The sequence below is a fragment of the Acanthopagrus latus genome, chromosome 18 (assembly GCF_904848185.1).
Source record: "Acanthopagrus latus isolate v.2019 chromosome 18, fAcaLat1.1, whole genome shotgun sequence".
Taxonomy (NCBI): Eukaryota; Metazoa; Chordata; class Actinopteri; order Spariformes; family Sparidae; genus Acanthopagrus; species Acanthopagrus latus.
Genome location: NC_051056.1, coordinates 1,689,418 through 1,711,356, shown reverse-complemented (window position 1 = coordinate 1,711,356; position 21,939 = coordinate 1,689,418). Strand labels below are relative to the sequence as shown.

The 21,939-nt window shown below is 40.3% G+C and overlaps 1 protein-coding gene and 1 long non-coding RNA gene across 6 annotated transcripts in view; both read left to right on the top strand.

Annotated features, from left to right (window-relative positions):
* The window catches only part of nfkb1 (nuclear factor of kappa light polypeptide gene enhancer in B-cells 1), a 50,812-nt gene that overhangs the window by 27,056 nt on the left and 1,817 nt on the right, over positions 1 to 21,939 (top strand). For 2 of the 5 annotated variants that reach the window (XM_037076753.1, XM_037076752.1), the window contains exons 12-22: positions 138 to 297; positions 424 to 542; positions 1,550 to 1,708; positions 6,980 to 7,109; positions 7,297 to 7,411; positions 8,051 to 8,255; positions 8,357 to 8,526; positions 8,615 to 8,717; positions 9,953 to 10,092; positions 19,347 to 19,416; positions 20,479 to 20,642. In XM_037076753.1, the coding sequence (XP_036932648.1) occupies positions 138 to 297; positions 424 to 542; positions 1,550 to 1,708; positions 6,980 to 7,109; positions 7,297 to 7,411; positions 8,051 to 8,255; positions 8,357 to 8,526; positions 8,615 to 8,717; positions 9,953 to 10,092; positions 19,347 to 19,416; positions 20,479 to 20,642 (1,535 nt within the window). The remainder of the gene's footprint in view (positions 1 to 137; positions 298 to 423; positions 543 to 1,549; positions 1,709 to 6,979; positions 7,110 to 7,296; positions 7,412 to 8,050; positions 8,256 to 8,356; positions 8,527 to 8,614; positions 8,718 to 9,952; positions 10,093 to 19,346; positions 19,417 to 20,478; positions 20,643 to 21,939) is intronic. The other 3 variants (XM_037076756.1, XM_037076755.1, XM_037076754.1) reach the window with 3 other exon arrangements.
* On the top strand, positions 10,102 to 19,337 carry LOC119007233. The gene is made up of 4 exons (XR_005071074.1): positions 10,102 to 16,376; positions 17,185 to 17,295; positions 17,561 to 17,708; positions 18,438 to 19,337. It is a non-coding gene; the product is annotated as an uncharacterized LOC119007233 (long non-coding RNA).

Genomic DNA, 21,939 nt, shown 5'->3' with positions numbered 1-21,939 from the left:
GCATTTTTTAATCTGTAGATGTAAACGGTGAAACCTCACGTGAGTTACTGTGACATCAGAGCATCATTATGAACAGGTGAGCTGCAGTGACGTGCTGGTGAACACTGCCTCCTACTGATCTGTGTCTCCTTTTTCAGACAAGGAGGAGGTGCAGAGGAAGAGACAGAAGACATTACCAACTTTCCATGACTTCAGTGGTCATGGTGGAGGAGGAGGAGGAGGTCTGTACCGAGGTGGGGGAGGAGGTCCAGCAGCAGGAGGACCCGGCTCTGCAGGAGGAGGAGGAGGAGGAGGAGGTAAAATCAGCCTCCTTGACAGTTTAGATATTTAGCAAACTCTTCAGATGGTTCATTATGAGATAGAAATGTTGTTGATTTAGATTCTTTATCAGCTGATGTTTTTGGTGTGTTTGATTTGTCCTCCAGCGTACTTCCAGGGCTTCACCACCTACAACTATGGAGGAGGAGGAGGAGGAGGTGGTGGAGGTTTCTCCACAGGATACTCAGCTGGTCTGGGAGGTGGAGGAGGCGGCATCAAACACGGTGTGAAATCTCAGCGTTCATTTTTGTGCAAACTCAATCAGTTCTTATCTTATTACATACATTATAAATATTAGGATAGCCCAACTGTAGTGAATTATTGAGTGCTGCTGCATTGTTCAGCGGGTTGGTCTCAGTTTGTGAAAAAAAAGAGTTACAGACTTTTTTTTATTTGAGCAGAACTGGACTGTGTCGGTCGGTGCTTAGCGTCCGCATACAGAGATAAAATAAACAAAAAAGCAAACTTGTGAGATAAAAATATCTGTTAAGACATTTCATCCAAAATGGAGGCTATGAGGTCACTCTATGTTTGTAGCTAACTGCAGGAAGTGTGACTGTCTGATGGAGAACCTGGTTACAAGAAATAAAAAAACTAAACCAAATTAGATTAATTAGAGATAAGAGATGTTCGAGTCTTAACTAAGCTGTTATCATGATATATGTTGTTGTCCTCACTGTAAATAATATAATATATACTAGGGGCGGAGCGGTTTACAAAATCCATGGTTCGGTTCATATCACGGTTTTGTGGTCACGGTTTTCGGTTAGGTTTGGTATACGCTGATCGTTAGGAAAATCAATTATGTGTTGTACTTTTTATTTATTTGGCAAAGAAAGTTATCTTTAACAAATGCTAAGATCAAGTAGTTATTCACTGTCACTAATGTAATGTAGTGGGCAGTCACAGTCAGGAAACTTTCAGTAGCCCTTAGTAGAGCTTGGTAAATATGGTTCCTACTACTTAATATTTATATATAATATTTCTATATAAATTATTTTATTTTACACAAATCGATCGACCTAATTTCATTTTATTATGCCATCTACACATCAAACCTACAGTAGCCTCTGGCTACCTGCAGAACATTGTGTAACATTATGTTATTTCAGAAGTGTACAATGACAGGTATGACAAAGTCAAATTCCTGGTATGTGTTCACATACTTGGCCAATTAAGCTGATTCTGATTCTGATATGTTGTGTAATGCTATGTGAATGTTGTGTTTAAGCCTCTCAGAGTGAAGCAGCAGATGACAGCAGTGACGATGACAGCGATCCAGATGATGACTCGGGGTCAGGGGTCACACTGAGATCTTCAGCCCAGCGAGGAGACCTAGAGGTGGAGGAGAGGACTGAGAAGGAAGGGGTCAGTGTGGAGCCTCATACAGGTAACACATCACCTGCACATCACAGTGTTTAAACACGGCTATAACTGAGCTTTAAGCCTGAGTTTAGACTTCGATCGAACACAGCAGCTCTAACTGTTGATGATAACTTATGCTACCCCGACTCAGGACATACTTCAGATCTTCATGAAGTTGTTGCTTATCGATATCTAGATGTTTGCATGGTGTCAGTTTTTATGCTCTGTCAGTTATTTCAGGTGCACTTAATTACTTACATTGTCAGTTAAAGGTCCCATATCATAAAAAAACACATTTTCTCTGGTCTCTACATATATAAGCTGGTCCTCCCTGAGCCTGCCAACTCCCAGAATGAGGAAAACAAGCGATTCCTACATCGTCTCTGCAGCCCACCCACTGGTAACACGGTGCTCCTACAGGCTGTTCAGAATCTGCTCCTTTCGTTATGTAACGAAAGGAGTCATTATCATAGGCCGACCTCCTCTGTGCGGTGATATGAGATATCTGAGAGGGGGGCGTCCATCCTTGAGGTGAAGTTTGGTGTGTCCAGCAGTGAGACAGCAGTGTTTCACAATGTCGTTGCTCAAAGCTAGACACGCAAATAGCTCTGTTGTTGGTTGTAAAAATCAACCTAAGTGCCTATATTCTGTCCCAGCTACAGAACAACAGAAGAGACAGTGGTTGCGTTTCATATTTTAAGACAATGTTCCAGCTACGGTTCGTGTTAGCTTGTGTGTGTGTGCTAATCGCTTCACATCAGACTGCTTCAGTAACGAGGGTCAGTACAAAGCTGGCTTTGCCTCAACACTGACCCTCGTAAAAGGATCAGTCCCAAACATACTGGACCCAGGAACTGCACCCAAGCCACCGAAATGTGTCGCAGCAGTTTGATAGTATTAACAGTTGCCTACGGGTATGGTGAAGTCAGCTGGAAATCAGCTAACTAGTTAGCTCCACTTCGGTCCACTATGCAATGGAGTTTGAAGCAAATTTAATGTTAATGATATTACAATGGAGCTTAGTTGTCACAGTAAAAAGTCTGGAAACATGCAGACTGGAGACAGAGATGATGTGAACAGTGTCCAAGAGTTTGGAGACTGAGCTGGAGACAAACAAAGCTTTCGCTAGCTGTTGCTTGCTAAGCCATTGGCTTAATGGTGGTAAATGTAACAACACATGAACAAACTAACATTATACAGACACACTAACCATTCTGAAACATCCTGTTGCAGCCACAGAGTCTGTACTTCTTCAGGAGCCTCTCCTTCTGGGTCCAGTTCTGGGTCCAACTAGTATGGGTGAACAAAAAAATCTCCATAGTGATACATACGTGTGTATATATATATATATATATATATATATATATATATATATATATATATATATATATATATATATATATATATATATATATATATATATATATATATATATATATGTATGTATCACTATGGAGATTTTTTTGTTCAACCATACCAGTTGGACCCAGAACTGGACCCAGAAGGGGTATATATATATATATATATATATATATATATATATATATATATATATATATATATATATATATATATATATATATATATATATACACACACTACCATTCAAAAGTTTGGGGTCACCCAAACAATTTTGTGTTTTCCATGAAAACACTTATTCACCACCATACGTTGTGAAATGAATAGAAAATAGAGTCAAGACATTGACTCTGTTAGAAATAATGATTTGTATTTGAAATAAGATTTTACATCAAACTTTGCTTTCGTCAAAGAATCCTCCATTTGCAGCAATTACAGCATTGCAGACCTTTGGCATTCTAGCTGTTAATTTGTTGAGGTAATCTGGAGAAATTGCACCCCACGCTTCCAGAAGCAGCTCCCACAAGTTGGATTGGTTGGATGGGCACTTCTTGCGTACCATACGGTCAAGCTGCTCCCACAACAGCTCAATGGGGTTCAGATCTGGTGACTGCGCTGGCCACTTTATCACCGATAGAATATGAGCTTCCTGCTTCTGCTCTAAATAGTTCTTGCACAATTTGGAGGTGTGTTTAGGGTCATTGTCCTGTTGTAGGATGAAATTGGCTCCAATCAAGCGCTGTCCACTGGGTATGGCATGGCGTTGCAAAATGGAGTGATAGCCTTCCTTATTCAGAATCCCTTTTACCCTGTACAAATCTCCCACCTTACCAGCACCAAAGCAACCCCAGACCATCACATTACCTCCACCATGCTTAACAGATGGCGTCAGGCATTCTTCCAGCATCTTTTCATTTGTTCTGCGTCTCACAAACATTCTTCTTTGTGATCCAAACACCTCAAACTTAGATTCGTCCGTCCACAACACTTTTTTCCAGTCTTCCTCTGTCCAATGTCTGTGTTCTTTTGCCCATCTTAATCTTTTTCTTTTATTGGCCAGTCTCAGATATGGCTTTTTCTTTGCCACTCTGCCCTGAAGCCCAGAATCCCGCAGCCGCCTCTTCACTGTAGATGTTGACACTGGTGTTTTGCGGGTACTATTTAATGAAGATGCCAGTTGGGGACCTGTGAGGCGTCTGTTTCTCAAACTAGAGACTCTTATGAACTTATCTTCTTGCACAGTTGTGCAACGCGGCCTCCCACTTCTTTTTCTACTCTGGTTAGAGCCTGTTTGTGCTGTCCTCTGAAGGGAGTAGTACACACCGTTGTAGGAAATCTTCAATTTCTTAGCAATTTCTCGCATGGAATAGCCTTCTTTTCGAAGAACAAGAATAGACTGTCGAGTTTCAGATGAAAGTTCTCTTTTTCTGGCCATTTTGAGCGTTTAATTGACCCCACAAATGTAATGCTCCAGAAACTCAATCTGCTCAAAGGAAGATCAGTTTTGTAGCTTCTGTAACGAGCTAAACTGTTTTCAGATGTGTGAACATGATTGCACAAGGGTTTTCTAATCATCAATTAGCCTTCTGAGCCAATGAGCAAACACATTTCACCATTAGAACACTGGAGTGATAGTGGCTGGAACTAGGCCTCTATACACCTATGTAGATATTGCACCAAAAACCAGACATTTGCAGCTAGAATAGTCATTTACCACATTAGCAATGTATAGAGTGTATTTCTTTAAAGTTAAGACTAGTTTAAAGTTATCTTCATTGAAAAGTACAGTGCTTTTCCTTCAAAAATAAGGACATTTCAATGTGACCCCAAACTTTTGAACGGTAGTGTATATATATATATACAGTCATGGAAAAAATTATTAGACCACCCTTGTTTTCTTCAATTTCTTGTTCATTTTAATGCCTGGTTCAACTAAAGGTACATTTGTTTGGACAAATATAATGATAACAACAAAAATAGCTCGTAAGAGTTTAATTTAAGAGCTGATATCTAGCCATTTTCCATGGTTTTCTTGATAGTAACCAAAATCACTTAAGTTCTTACATCAATAGCTATGGCACTGTACTGCCAAAAACACTGCTTTTAAGCATTCCATGTTTTCTTTTCTGTTTGCTTTAAACACATGATACACACAGGAGTTAGTACTTGATTGCGTAACCATTGTTTTTGATGACTGAAGCCATGCGTCTTGGCATGCTCTCCACCAGCTTCTGACATTGTTCTGCTGTCACAGCAGCCCATTCCTGTTGCACAAATTCAAACAAATTTGCTTTGTTTTTGGGCTTGTGGTTCTCCATTTTGAGTTTGATGATTTTCCATAGGTTTTCAACTGGATTCAGATCTGGTGATTGAGCAGGCCAAGGCATGGTGCGAATGTTGTGGTTCTCCATCCAGGCTTTAACTGACCTTGCTGTGTGGCAAGGGGCATTGTCTTGTTGGAAAATCCAGTCATTCGAGGCAGGAAAGAGTTTTCCAGCTGATGGAAGAAGACTGTTTTCAAGAGTAGCCCTGTACATGACCTGGTTCATTCGCCCTTCACACAATTGCATTTGCCCTGTTCCACTCATACTGAAACAACCCCAGATCATCACTGATCCACCCCCATGTTTTACTGTAGGGGCAAGACAGTCTGGTTTGTAGGCTTCTCCAGGCCTCCTCCTAACCAGTAAGTTAGCTGGAGTGGGCATCAACTCAAAATTGGATTCATCACTGAAGAGAACCTTAGCCCAATCATCAACAGTCCAATCTTTGTGATCCCTAGCAAAGAGTAACTGGGCCTTCCTGTGCCTTTCGTTGATGAAGGGCTTCTTCCGTGCTCTGTGTGACTTCAGACCAGCTTCAACAAGTCGGTTTCGAACTGTCCTTGCCGAACAAGTCACATTTCTCGACAGTGCCCACTCATTTTGAAGGTCCCTGGAGGTCTGACGACAATTCCTGACACAGGAACGGACGAGTGCACGGTCATCTCATGGGGTAGAGAGACGTTTCCTGCCGCGGCCAGGTAGCAATTTGGTAGTGCCGTGTTCGGCTTGTTTTTTCTTGTTGTAATGAACAGCTGTCTTGGAGATCTTTAGTTTTTTTGCTACCTGTCTCTCACTCATGCCAATTTCCAGCAGTGCCAAGATGGCTGCCTTTGTGGCTTCACATAATTCTTTTGTTTTAGGCATTATGTGAGAGCTGACAACTTCTGAGTTGTGCTATGGCTTGAATGTAAGCAGGAAACCACTCTAAGCCTTTGCATGTGCAGTGCTGCTTATGACATGAAATGGCCTCTTATATACCCTGGGAATACAATTAAGCTTAAGAATGTCAAATAGGACATGAAGTATTATGTGATCAGCTGCATTTTTTGTCGTGTTCATTGTATTATACCTTTAGTGGTACCAGGTATTAAAATGAACAAGAAATTGAAGAAAACAAGGGTGGTCTAATAATTTTTTCCATGACTGTATATATATACATCAACCATAAACATTAGCGCATGCTACAACTAACGTAAGGGGCATCCTCTCCCTAAGAGTGAAGTAGCAGGCAGGTCTCTCCAAGTAGTCGTTTACAGACGGAGCTCATTAGCATTTAAAGGTGCAGGCACAGAAACAGATTGCTCTGAATAGAGCTCTGTAGAGCGACTTTTAGACAGCTGAAGTTCGGGACCATGGATGGGTTTGGGGCAATGCATATCGAATACAGAGCTGTCAGACCTGTGTGAAATTGATGAAAAACAGTGTAATATGGGACCTTTAATCTGCTTATTTTTATATTATTTGATTAAACATTTGAAGAAAAATAAGTTCACATATTCAGGTTGTTGCTTTCATAAAAAAGAATTCTGTGTTCACATTTGGCTGACATCAAGAAATTTCTAATGGCATGAACACCTGCTTTACAAAATGCATAAAAATGTCCTGTGTTACAGATGAGCGGTCGGTTGAGGAGAGCAGCAGACAGCTGGAGGCGCTGTTTAAGTACTCAGTTACAGGAGACTCGGCCTACCTTCTGGCCACACAGCGCCAACTGATGGACGCACAGGACGAGGACGGAGACACGTCAGTAGACATGGAAACTTTTCAGCTTTTTGATTTGAAGTGTCAGCTTCAGTAAGATTTTATCTAAATGTTAAACTAATAGTTTTACAATTTTATGGCTGACATTGAAGTAGAAGATTTACTGAAAGATTGCACACGATTTAAATCAGTTTAGCACCGAGTCTTTATTTTTCTCTCGTCTCCTCAGTGGGATCCACCTGGCAGTTCTACACAGCCAGCAGGAAGCGCTGAAGAGTCTGACTCAGGTTGTCTCTGCTCTGCCTGGACAGGATGTTCTCAACATGAGGAACCACCTCTACCAGGTACTAAAAACTAAACTCTACTGGATCTTTGAGCAAGAAATACGCATGTTCCAGGTGTCGCTTTGTCTTTTGTTTTGATCATTTACTAGGAAACACTTTGAGAAGTTCTTCAGTTTTTTATTTTAGTGATACCTATAGAAGGAGAAAAGAAAGCTTTGCGTATGGGGATCAAAGAAGGAAGCTTTATATTAATGGAGCTATCTAACTAAAGGAGAAGGAAGAAGAAGGAAACTGACTCAAAGCAAGAAACAGAGAACAAGAACAAGAAAATGATCTGATAAGGACAAGGAGATTCCTAGAGAGGAACGAGCCGCAGCATTTACTAGTTAGGGAGCAAGAAAGCTTCCTGTTACAGAGAAATCAACCCGGGATCCCATGAAATAAACAAATTAGCAATGATTTAGGGAACTAGGACACTTATTCTGGAGCAAAGAAGGAGTTACTAGTTGGGAAATCATGAAACCCTTCAATTAAGGGAAAAAATGCCCTGAGTAACCAAGAAGCAAAGACATACCCTGGGTAGAGAACAAAAAATGCCTTCATAAGAAAGGACCGTTTCTGTTTACCAGCAAGAGGCAACAAAGTTTACTAGTTAGTGAAAGAACGCAATAATGTAACTACTTCCTCCCTGTTTCCCAGACTCCTTTGCACCTGGCGGTAATCACCCAGCAGCGGGAGGCAGTGGAAGCACTGCTGCTGGCCGGTGCTGACCCGACACTGACAGATCGTCATGGCAACACCGTGCTCCACCTGGCATCCAAGCTGGAAGGAGGAGGAGGAATGGTCCAGTTTTTACTGCAGCACAAAGAGCTGAGAGCACTGCTGGAACACACCAACACAGCAGGTACACACACACGCACACACACACACACACACACACACACACACACACAAAGGAAGCTGAATGTGTGTGAGCTCTCTGTCTGTCTGGTACCACGGTTACAGGTCTGTGTGCGATCCACCTGGCAGTTCTGGCCAATCAGCTGTCTTCTCTCAGGGAGCTGCTGGAGGGCGGAGCTAATGTAGAGACACCGGAGCGCAGCTGTGGACGGACCGCCCTCCACCTCGCCACCGAGAGTGACAACGTGTCACTGGCTGGCTGCCTGCTGCTGGAGGTACAAAATGGGAACACTGGGACCAATCAGACCAGACCTTACCTGAGTGTTTGGTTCACTGGGTGTTTGTGATATCTTCTCTCATCAGGGAAACGCCAACGTGGACTGCTTAACCTTCAATGGCTCCACCCCCCTCCACATTGCCGCAGGACGGGGTTCCATCAAGCTAACGGCTCTTCTGATGGCTGCAGGTGATCCTTCAAGGCAAAACTGCTAGCTTGGCTCTGTCCAGTGCTGACACCTCTAGAGCTCACTGATGAACATTGGACAACCATCCAAACTCAAGCACTGCTTACTCGACAAAACACCGTCGCAGCAACCCAGATTTAAAGTTTGACTCCTCTTCAACTTGTCTCCATCTTCTGATGACAACAGTGTGATGTAGCTGAGAGGTCTTACAAAAGTTAATAGGTGTTCCTTGAGTTTGCATGGTTGTGTCAAAGCAGGTGGATAATTGTTTTCTTTGGGCAGCGCTGCTTAGTCTTACTTACTTAGTCTTGTCTTTATGCTAAGCTAACTGTCACGACTCAATAACACTGATCCAACTGATCAGTTTTTATAGGACATAATCATGAGTTAATACTTGTACCAATAACACAAAATGTCTTTCTTCTCCTGTTTCCTTTGAGGCAAAATAGTATTTCCCATTCATACATTTATTTGCTAGTCCGCCACATTATCAACATTAGCCGCCACATATTGATTTTTTTTATTTTTGGAGCTGCGTCCCATTCTCACTCATTCAAGACAGCACCCATCAGTGTATAGCATGATGTTATATACTCTCAGGGTTCTCCCCAGACAATGGAATGGTGGCACAGCGCCGCTATACTGCTAGCTCAGCGCCACTATACTATTTTTCAATGTTAGCTACTTTGTAGTGGGTGAGGGTGATGAGCAAGCGTTGAAGCGTTGAAGCGCTTTTGTCGTGGCCAAGCCGTATGATTACATCATCATGTGACGCACTGGGGACTTTTTCCCACATGGTAACATTTGTGAAAGATGCATCTGTAAAACAGTCATAAAAGCCTCACATCTCTGCAAAATGAATCATTTTACTGTCAGAATTTGAGGAATTCATTCCAATAACAATTTGGAGAGTCTAGAAAAGCCGCCCGATTACATTTTGTCCCCATCCAAGTTATCTTGGCGCTAAACCGGAAGTTAGCCGACTCGGTCAGCAGAGGTCTCGAGTGCGCATGCTCTATGGCACTGCAGCCTGACAGCAACCACCACAATTGAAGTCTGATTCTCTGGGAAACATCGCAGAATATTTGATTAACTGATTGATTTTATAGCAGCTGTAATGAGACGGAGTCAGTGTCTACAGAGGCTCCTGTGTGGATACTCTTTGTCTTTATGTGGCTTGATCAACATGTTCGATTGATTTGGTCTTCCTCTCTTAACTCTCCGTCGCTGTTTCCAGGTGCAGACCCTCATAAGGAGAACTTTGAGCCGCTGTTCTTTAGGGAGGAGGACTGCTGTGATGAAGAGAGGGAGGAAGAGGATGAAGATGAAGGCTACATCCCAGGAACTACTCCACTCAGCATGGCCGCCAGCACTCAGGTACAGAAGCTGGTTAACTGACACCTGATGGGAAGCTGCAGTCTCTTGGTTGACACTTCCTGTTCTTCAGAGGAAATAAACACATGTTCTTTCAAAATAAGAGCCTGATCCCAACTCTAGTTTGAAGAGAAACCTCCTGAAAATCCTCAGTGATTCAAACCTATCATCTCCATCAGGATGTCAGCACACTCTCACATCACTGTTGGGTTACAGGTTGAGCACTACTCACCAAACTTAATGAAAGTGAAATAAAACTAAAGTAGGTGTTAAAAAACATCTGAACAGTTTTCTTCCTGTTAACCTAGAAAGTAACTAAAGTGAGATGACAATATTCAGAGTTTGGTCTTAGTTGTTCACAGCGCATCACAAAGTGTTCCTCTTTTAACTTCGCACTGACAAAAAATAAACTTGTCTCACAAACTTGTGCTCCTATTTAGATTGAAAAAACCTGATTAAAATATTGAAAATAATAAAGACATAAATAAAATGATATTACATTATGTTAGAACAACTTTTTAAACTATAAAAACTAAATCAAAACAACTCTGTTCTAACCACATCAATAGAGTCAAATCTTATAGAATCAAAATTTTCCTCAGTAGTTCTTTTCAAACTCCCTTTAAAAAGATTCACTCAGATTAACAGTTTAAAAGCTACGGGAATAAATTTTAACTGCCAGAGAGCAAAGCAGAACCTCTGAAGCTATCTGCTTATTTACACCATCACTCAAGTGTGTGTGTGTGTGTGTGTGTGTGTGTGTGTGTGTGTGTGTGTGTGTGTGTTCTTGTACTTACCACATACTGAGGACCAGAATGAGTTTTTAACCAACAAAGTGAGGTCATTTTTGGGAAGTGAGGACATTTTGGCCGGTCCTCACTTTGTTTTCACTGAAATCACTTCCTAAGGTTGTAAACATGCTATACTCTGTTTCTCTCAAAAGTCCTCATTTTGGTGCAAGAATCCGTTTTTCCACTCCGGATTTTCACACAGTTTTGCTCTCTGGCTCCCACTACAGGCGATTTTCTGGTACTGCACCCAAATTATTCCACAACTGCAAAGCATGTAGTCCTCTGTTATGTTGTGCTTACAGCTATAATAAATAGTTTTGTACTTGACATTTGCAATTCTTATTGTTTTTTGAAAATAATTAAATGTAGATTAATATATTTATTGAGCTTACTAGGTCCTGAGCACTGAAAGTGCATGGACCCTCTTGAAATTGCTCTGATTATCTTTCCTTCCATCTTTCTTTCTTTCTTTCTTTTCACCTTAAAGTAAGTGGCTTTTGGGAGAGACTAAAGATGCCTGTCAACTCATGAAACTTTGCACAAAATTTGATGATTGGAGAAATGTTCATTTAATATGGATTTAAGGCACAGGCATGGCAAAATGGGTGGACACTGCCCCTAAGAGAGTGAGCTTTACATGAAAATAACTTTGTTGCTAACAAATGACATAACTGGCATTAAGGATTCAGATTTAGATGTGTGGCAAACCAGCTCTCCTCAGCTTCCTCAAGAAGAGATGCTGTTGTACCTTCCCAATGACAGTAAATGTATGACAGGCCCAGAGAGTTCTTCAGTACTGTTCACCCCCAGAAATTTAAAACTGGAGACACTCTCCACTGCTTCACTACTGATTAAAACTGGGTTATGATTTTTCCACTTCCTCCTGAAGTCCAATATAATCTCCTTTGTCTTCTTGTTGTTCAACATAGATAACTGGTGGCACATCAAATTGTCAGGTTTTGCACCTCATCTCTGTGTGCCATCTTGTTGTTGTTATGGATCAAGCCTGTGATCTTCAAGTCATTTGTAGACCGAGTCCCTCTGTCCCTCACCCATCACAACCTATTCTAAATATTCTGGTGACACACTGCTATACTTGCATTCCTCAGTGATGATAACTCGTTAAGCTATCAAAATTTCCATTGCCCACTTCACACGATGATGGATGGACAGCTATGTACAGCTGAAAAAAAACAGAGAACTGGTCATTAATACTTCCAACACACACAGCACAGTCCACCACTCCACCCTCAAATCCATCTGCATCAATAATTACTGCTGAGATTGTGGAGAGATTGATTTGAGTGCAGTGGACAAGCAGTAGTCCTAACCCCCTAACCCAAACTGGAGCTTAGCCCTAAAACACTGGGCTACAGACCTGGTTCTGACAAATGTTTGTAGAGCTCCTGGAGGGTTTTCAAGACCAGTCTGATCCATGTCCCTAGCCCCTTCAATTCCTAAGTTATGGGCCTTTATGTTTGAAAGGTCAGGAGGTCATCATGCAAAGTGAACCATGAAAACTTTTACCTCCATAACTCCTGAACCACTCAAGTAAGAAGGACACCCAGGGCACTGTTGCGTTCAGCAAAATGAGGGCTACGTGTTGTCGTGAAGTGAAAAATATGCCCTCACATTTCTGTGGAATGTGCCATCATAAGAGGTCAAAAGTTGGTCAAAGCTTGAGATTTTGTTGAAGGGCATGGGTGGTGAACTTTGATGTTTCGCAAGCAAAAGAAGGAAGCTGTTATAACTCAGCTGTACATGATGGAATCTGCCCCAAAACTTACAGGTATGATGAGACTCCCACCCTGAAGACATCTCCATGCCAATATTCAGTTATCGTGTATTTACCTCTCCTTGTTTCAGATTCCCCCTTCCCTGCTTGTGTGGTTTTTTCCTCCTCCCTGATTGTCTTCCCCCACCCTGATTACTTTCACCTTATTACCTCGTGTGTATGTTTATAGTCCCTGTGTTTCCCGTGTCTGTTGCCAGTTTGCCTTTTGTCCATGTACCGAACTTTGCTGTCAGTCAACACTGTTACCTTGCCTACTCTGTGTCAGTTTTGCTTTGGAGTCTGCACCATCAAGTATCCCAGCCACAATGCATTCTCATAAATGAAATGAACATTGTGTGAATATTTGAATGATTTCTAAAATCAGCTAAAGGATGAAATGACGTGACCTAACAAATTGGGAAAGAAAGCCCATCTCAAACTGAGTATTTCAGTTAAATAACCCACTGTAATGAAGGAAGCTCTGTCAATCTAGTCAATTTGGTATAAAAAATGAATGAATTACATCATCGATGAATACTTGATCTGAAATAATGTGATTTATAACATATAGGGCTAAAGGATGAAGCAACGTGATGTCGTGACCAGTATGCTTGAATGCAGGTTACACAAAACAATTACTACTAAGGAAATAAGGACCTTATAATCAGCTATTTGTTATGTAACAATCTGATCAATTTTAAAATCAATCTGGAACAATTCATTATGTAAGGGGTCATTAACAGCTGTTTAACATATATGGCGTTAGCAGCAAGTGTGTGTCGCAGGATGACTTCCTTTTGCAGTGTTTCATACAGTTGAGTCCTGGCATTTATCAAATGTAAAGTCTTTTTAAAAACAACGCACTGTCAGTGGCAACTCTGCAACAAGCAAACAGGAGGTGACTTTGACATCATGCCCTGCTCTCACCATATATGAAGTGTTACACAATGTCATCAGACAAAGCATAGTTACTTGCACGAGTTTGACAGCGGGTTTATTTGCCAACTGCCAGAATACCATGACGTACATTAACTGTTATCTAGTGTGCAACAGCAGAGTTTGTGCTTGTGTTCACAGCAAGTTAGCTAATTGAAATTAACCAGAAGATCCGGATGTTATTCTCCAGTGTCTTTTCCCCCACTCCACTCCAGCAGACCCAACAGAGAGTAGAGACAGACAGTTGGGGAGTTGTGGAGGACAAAGCTTTGGTAGAGGAGTCTCCCCCTCCTGAAGCTTCTCTCTGCAGCTCCCCGACTGTCAGCTCTGTCTGTGCCAGCGTCTGTCTCTCTGCTCCACTCAGCAAAGTAATAGGCTGTACTACTCTGTGATAAAAGTAACCACACAGCAAGCTTTGTTATTTGTTCAATATTTGCAGGAAAAATTATCCAAAAAGCACTGACACCACTAAAATGCTGATGAGTACTCCTGGTTGGCTTGGTGAAACTGTGACGCTCCTTATTATTCAGAACCTTAATATTCAGCCTTAATATAATTTAAATGAGTGAGTTATAAAATAATTTGTGTTCTAGAGACCAAAAACATTTTTTGTGCTAGGCTGTAAATATATTTATTTCTACTGTGAAGTTTGGCATTTTAACATGGGGGTCTATGGAAATTGAATTGCTATTGGATGCTGCTTGATTAGAACAAGATTTTTTCCTGTTTTGCTCAGCTTTGGTGAAATGAAAAAAGCCCAATAATATTGATACTGTTATCTAAAAAATAAAATAAAATAAAGTTAAAAAAGTAATTCTTCTGAGATAAATATTGGGTCTATTTTGTACAATCTGGGCAACTTTATCTGGTTTTGGGAAAATGTGATTACATTTTATATTTATTCAAAGCCAGAGAAAAATCTAAATCCTTCTCCAGCTTTCAGGCAACTCTCTTTTACTGAGCAAGAGAAAAGGGCATGCTCTGCTCATGCTTCTCCCACCCCTCCCCCCACTTCTGGAATGTGCAAATTAAGATTCAGCCAATCAGAGCTCTCCATGAGCCCAAGTATCAAGGTGAAACTTCGGTCAGCAGCAAGACTATGCTGTCCAGCTGCACGTCATGGAGACAGTGAAACGGAGGAGAAAAACTATTACATGGAAAGACAACCAGTATTCATCATTGAAAATGCAAGCTGAATTATGCAGTAACCGAGGTAAGCCTTTTTTTTTTCCTATGTCTGGCTGTTTGCAAGTGGTGTGTTTGAGATGAAAGTGTGATTGTGGTTAACGAGTATAACTGCGTGGTTCAGCGGTGATGAAGAGAGCATGCTAGCTAGACTGTACATTAGCATAGCTGATGCGAAGCTAAGCACAAGGCTAACAGGAACTGTGAGGAAGCTACTACGTTAAGCAGTGTTAGCACAGCCAGACACAGGTCAGTTCGACACAGGTCAGTCTTCATAAAATCTGACAACTGCAATGTGGTAAAACTGATGTGCACATGAAGGCAACATGAAGCTCCGGGGCTTATGTGAGCTGTGAAACCCGGACACAGACAGCATAGGAGAGATTGAAATAGGAGCTTATAAATGACACCAAAACAGTTTTTATTCTCTACACTGTGGCGTTATTCTACAGATTTTCTCACATATAGTGCTTGGCTGGTGTTAATTTTGGACCGTGCAGGCTTTGTCCCCTGACTGGTTTATCTGCTTGGGCTTTATATGGACCAACAATTAATTAATATTGTCAGATAGTGTTATGTCATATGTTAGATTCCACTAATAAAATGCTTTTCTTTTTATGAATGGTAGGGGAAACAGTGCTTTTTAATGAATCATACTTCGTCTTTACACTATATTATTTTCAAGTCTTATCAAAGGCTGTTTTGCTTGAAAATGTAACAGTACTGGTGTATTTACTGAAATCGATTTGGTCTGTGTTAATTTTTTCAAACATAAAATTTGGGTGCACCTCCTGGAGGAGCTAAATATGTTCTGTCCCAGGCTGCAGTCTCAGCAGGGACTTACTCAATCATCACACAAAGGCTGGAAAGTTGCTGTTGTATTTTATATAATTTGTTCACATGTTGCTGGTCCCATGCTGTGCGCACGGAAGGTGTGTGTGCGAGTTACTGTGGTTACTGCATCCTGTCACTCTGACACCTTCTCCTGATTCAGTAACATGTTTTTAGGTTGGTCTGCCTCTACTAAATTCATGAACCTCAACACTCAAATCTAATGATATAATTTTAGATTTTGATTGAAACCTTAGTCTCCTTCATGATGAAATGTTTTGATGTGTTAAGCAGGCTGTTCAGTTAGTTCATACATCTACTTCTGAATATCAGAGCACAGTCTGTATCACAGTAGTCTTTGACCTGAGATAATGTCAGTTAAATGATCTGCTGTTAACACTGTGATTATTGGTTTGTGTGTGACATTTAAAGGGAAGACTGAGCACTTTGGACCCTATGGTCTTTGGTATGTTAGTATTGACTATTCACTTTGTATTTTAAGTAATTTAGCACTTTTTGTTTAATATATATATTGTAATTAACACATAATGATATGTGCTCTATTGTGAGACATATTTGTCTGTTTTGTTATTTATGGGAATTGCCACAGCAACATTGACATTTAATTTTACACCTGTAAGATTCAGTTTCTTGTTTTCCTTGAAACATTTTCATAGGTAAGGAACATGAAGCCACCTCAGCCAAGGGTTCAAGAGGAGTCAAAGTGAGCCAGACATCATTTTCAGACAGACAACTAGAAGAAAATAATGGTAAGTAATACATATATTATTTAAAAAAACCTATTTGAATGTACAGTAGTTCAGCTTGAGCATTCATGACTCTCTCTTAGCAACTTTCAGAGTAATTCAGCAGTTTTTATTGTTTAACTCTGATGTTACTCAGTTACTCAGTTACTGTTCAGCTTAGCAGTTTGCCAAGTGATTTGATAGCTTGTAGAGGATTATAGTGTTTATTACTTATTACTTGTAATCAGACCACATATTGGGCAAATAATGACATGCAGCTGCATTACAGGCAAAAGAAGAACCACATCTAGGTTATTCTCAATACATACAGTACCTTCAGTAATGCAGACTACTGTGATACAGAAGTATCAAAAAAAATTCTCCAATCAGAAGTATTTCGCGTGGCATCCTATAGCCTAGGTCTCCACTGCTATTCTTCATGTTAAGTGGGCAAGAAAATGTAGTCATTCAAAATCATAAGTGCAAGTGGACTAATAGTAGATGTCTCTATACTCATATCTGTTTTACTTATTGCCTGAGAGTCACTAAATATATTGCTGAAATGTTTGATTCTTATGATGGTGTTGTAACCAGCTCACAATGGATCAAATCATGTGCTCAAACTGATTGTAGATGCCCTGGCATTGTGAAAACTAGATGCAAAGAGCACACCACACCAGTTTTCAGGTCTTTCCTCTGACATCCAGTCAGATGTGCAATTAAATGTGATGTTTTCATTAATGCCCACCAGTCATTAAATGGTCTGGGCCCTAAATATATTGCTGACATGCTGATTGTAGATGTCTGTCTATTACCATCTGCTGTCTTACAGGTGGAGATCTGCCAAGTCCGACCCCTACAAGTTCCCTTGTTGAGCACCGACAGGAAGCTGTAACTACACGAAGACATAATGATGCTGGTGATGAGGGTTTTGATGATGAGGGTAAGTGATGGCATTGTGAACACTAGACAGAAAAAGCACATTACACCAGTTATCAGTTCTTTACTCTGAAATTCAGTCAGATGTGCAATCAAATTTAATGTTTAAGTTATTGCCTAGAAGTCGTTAAATGGTCTGGGCCCTAAATATATTGCTGAAATGTTTGATGCTTATGATGGTGTTGTAACCAGCTCACAATGGATCAAATCATGTGCTTAAACTTACTGTATATGTCTCTGAGTCTGTACTAACGTGTGCTGTCTTACAGATGGAAGTTCTACTGTTGAGTACCGATGGGAAGCTGTGACTACACGAGGACATGATGATGATGATGATGATGATGAGGAGGAGGAGGAGGAGGAGGAGGAGGAGGAGAGTGATGATGAAGAGTGTGATTGCTGCTGCTGTTAAAACTGGTAATTCTCTAAAAGCAAGAATTTTCTTTTGAGCCTCAGAACAACCTCAAAATTTGAAGAGATGAAGACGTGGTAAAGACAATATCAACCATGATAAGAGATTAGTTAAAGATTGAATGTCACAATTATTACATGAAAGTTAGACATTTTAGGTATAATCTAAAATTATGATAAAAGTGAGAGGAGATCAGACTTTTATATTCATGAATTAAAAATATCAATTGGCTTAATATATTTTATTGGTTGTCTTTCCATGTATCCGCTTCTAACAAACAGAGGAGATATTCCCACTCTTGATAGCTGCTTAATTACTTATGTTCTTCACTGTATGAATCAACTACCTCCTATGAGCTTTGTTGAAATCTCTGCTGAAATTTTGTAGCCCTTTCATTTTGACATAATTACACTTATAAATAATGCATATGTCTCAGTAACCCATGTACAGTAAGAATTCTGTTCTTCATTCACTAATGGAGACAAGGAGGTAGGGATCAAACAGTGACTATTTCTCCAACTTATTTAGAGAAGATACATGTTGGATTGATCACAGAGGCTTTTTATTACCTGAGCTCAGCTATTAGCTATAATTTCTTTAAAATAGGCCTGCTGGTTTATTTTGCTTTGCTTTGCAAATTAGCACTTACATATGTTGTGTAATTTTGTTTTAATGAAGGATGATTTTAAAATGGTAAACATATCCAGCAGTTAACTCTGTGTTCCGATTTCTAGGTGCTTCAAAAGTGCACAGAAAGAGACCCTGTTCTGCTGAGGAGAGAACTGCTGTCAAGCGGAGGATGACAGTTTGTAGCTCTCAGGAAAGTACCAGCAAAAGATGACTGCCTGCTCTGCATTGGTAAAGAGTCTCCTATATTTAACACCAGAATATGGGTAGAAAAAGGAGTCTGTTATTCATAAAGTTACCTAGTGTTAAGGGATATGATGCAGATCTGTTCACTAAGAACCACGCTGCTGGCTACAAGTTGCCAATGTTGAAATGTTGTATCGAGTTGGCAGTATTATGTTTCTGTTGTTTCTCTGAGAACAACTGACAATTTATGAAAGAAGCTTTTCTTTGCAATGTTTGCAATAAAATGTACAATTATGTGGGGCCTTGCTGATTTGTCTTTTTTTTTTTTCATGAATTTCAGCAATCAAATATCAAAAATAAACCCAATTTAAAAATTCGCTTAATGACAGTAAATTTATAACGAACGAAACTGGCTATTGAGGATTACATTTTCTAAAATTAAGCATTTCATAATTTCATAAGGTAAGAACAGAGTATTATACCATGGAATTATGCCAAACCTGTCCTCAGTAGGCCTAGAGTAAGCATATCTCAGTCAATAATCCCAGTGAAATACTGTAAAACAATAATCTCACAAACTAAGTTTCTGGTCCCCACTTTGGTGGTTAAAATCTTTTATCTGAAACTTTGTCTTTCACAAAATCTAAGGTGGTGTATAGGTTAAGGGTGCCCTCTACTGTCAAGAAATGCTATTTTTATGTTGGTCTGTAGCGTGGAAGTGCCGGTCCTCGCTTTGTGAGTCTTTTTCACCGGACCTCACTATGCAGCAAGTACAAGAATGTGTGTGTGTGTGTGTGTGTGTGTGTGTGTGTGTGTGTGTGTGTTTGCAGGTGTTGGAGCTTCTGAATGGTAAAGAATATGAACCAAAGTCTCCACACAGACCGCTGTCTCCTCCTCCGGGTGAGTTTACTCTCTGAAACACTGATGCTCATACTGCAAGAGTTATAAAGCAAAAAATGGAAAACTGAGGAAATCTGACAAAGAATTAGAGAAATATATGAAACATGAGTGTGACTGACCTGTGACTGTGAGCCTGTCTAAAGATATCAGACCTGTAAAACTGATTGACAGTCTTAGATTTGAACCTGAACTCTGATTCCTTCATGCCAGCAGTTTGTCTGAGTGAAGTGTAAAGTGTCCACGCAGGCGAAGAGACAAAACCCTGCACGTTGGTTTTGAGTGACACTTGCTAATGCTATGGTAACAGAGGGCTGTCAACACAGCTGATTACAAGATTCAGGGTGACAAAAACACAACACTTACCAGAAACAGTCTGCAGACAGTCTACTCCAATAAATGGACTTTTCTGTCTTTGTCTAATAAAGCTCGGGACAGACAGACACAGCCAGAACAAGCTTCTCCTCCATTTTGATTACCAGGGCAACGGGTGACAAGTCCCAACCCATCAAACATATGATTGGTTGCTTGAAAAAAAGTAGTGATGATGTCGCCAGTGCCTTTTTGAAAAGTTGGGAGATTTCAAACGTGAAACACTGTTCTTTTTAATACATCCGTCTACACCAGACCTGTTCAAGTGGACCTTTAGAAGCCTCATGCCGACCCTTTGCTCATATTGTTGATATATATATATATATATATATATATATATATATATATATATATATATATATATATATATATTATATATATATATATATATATATATAAAAAACACATCTGATTCCTGACAACTTCAGTACAAAAATAGTCTTATTTAATGAAAACATCTGAACCTAGACATTTATAAGAATCAAACTGACAATCTACTTATCGACTCATTGTTTTAACACATTTAAATTCAGTAATGTAACATCATTTCACATCTAAATGAGCTGATCTACACTGAACCAGAAGAAGGAACACAAGTCATTATTAAAACAGAACATCGATCAGGTTCAGTGAAGAAGAAGCTTCACACTGAGTTTAAACATCATTTAGATTTTTGTTTTTGTGTGTGTTCAGGTGACCTGGTGAGTCTGGACGTGGAGGTGAAGCAGCAGCTGTGTGGCGCTCTGGAGAGTGAAGGATGCTGGGAGAGTCTGGCTCACAGTCTGGGTCTGGGCATCCTCAACACGGCCTTCAGACTGAGCCCCTCCCCAGCCAAGACACTGCTGGACAGCTACGAGGTACACACACACACACACACACACACACACACACACACACACACACCCACCAGAGGAGGCTCGTCCATAGAGGCAGAGGAGGTTGGTCCTCTATTTTTGAGAGGCAAGAGGAAGATCAATTTTATTTTTTTCTTTTAAGAAAGAGTAACTGGTTGAAATAAATCATTACCAAATCTCAGTATCATTTATAAAATTGTATGTGTGTGTGTGTGTGTGTATGTGTGTATATATATATATATATATATATATATATATATATATATATATATATATATATATATATATATATATAAAAATATAAAAAATATAAAATAAAAAGAAGTTTCTTCTTTGGAAGAAAATCCACTTAAAACGGTTGAACAGCTTGAGCTGCAGACGGAGGAGACAGAGCAGTCTGTGAGAGGAGCAGGGAGCAGGAAGGTGGAGGCTAGAGGAGGACGGAGGGCTTCTGTCCTCCGTGGGAGGATCTCCTTCCATTCACTCAATGCATTTAGGATTTTTTCATGCTGATCTATGATTGGCTAAGACACGTAAAATGACGCGCTAAGGGAGGACATCCTCACTTACCAATCAGCAACCAGAATACAAGATTGACAGCAGGTTGGTCCAAAAACAGTTCCCAAATTTCATTCTCACATTTATACAACCGTAAACAAAAAATACTTCTATGTATTTTACAGCTTTCACTGCCAGCCATGCTCGGGCTTCGAGTTTTCAGCGATATTGGAATCGGTTTCAAAGGAAATATAAGCAAATTTCTGAAAGGAAAAAAAACTGTTCAGAGAAATCAGAGAGAAGCAGTCAGAAAGATAATTCATAGTTTTCGTTTCGTGCGTCCTGCTGGAGGACAAAACATTAGCGGCACGACCGCGACACAATACAGAGCAGCAACATAGTTGTTTTGGGCGACTGTGATGAATGATGAGTGTGATGTTCTGTGCTGTCATGAATTATGTACAGTGACTGCTATGGTAGCACAGTGGTAGAGCAGCTGCCTGCCACACAGGTGACTGGGGATCTAATCCCAGAAGGGGTACACATTGGTATTTATTTTGTCTTGTATATTAGCCCACTGTGCATCTCATGGTCCTGATGTCAACAGCCTCTCTGCTCCTCTCTCATGGTCCTGATGTCAACAGCCTTTTGCCATTTAATAAAATGTTTTTAAAGAAGTCTGATTGTTTTATTGCTTAATTTTCATTGAATGTAAGAAAGTAGGGATAAGTTGTTGACTTGTATAAAATAACATGACACCGTGGACTAGTTTTCCTCCTGTCCTCCCCAATTTTTTCAGTCA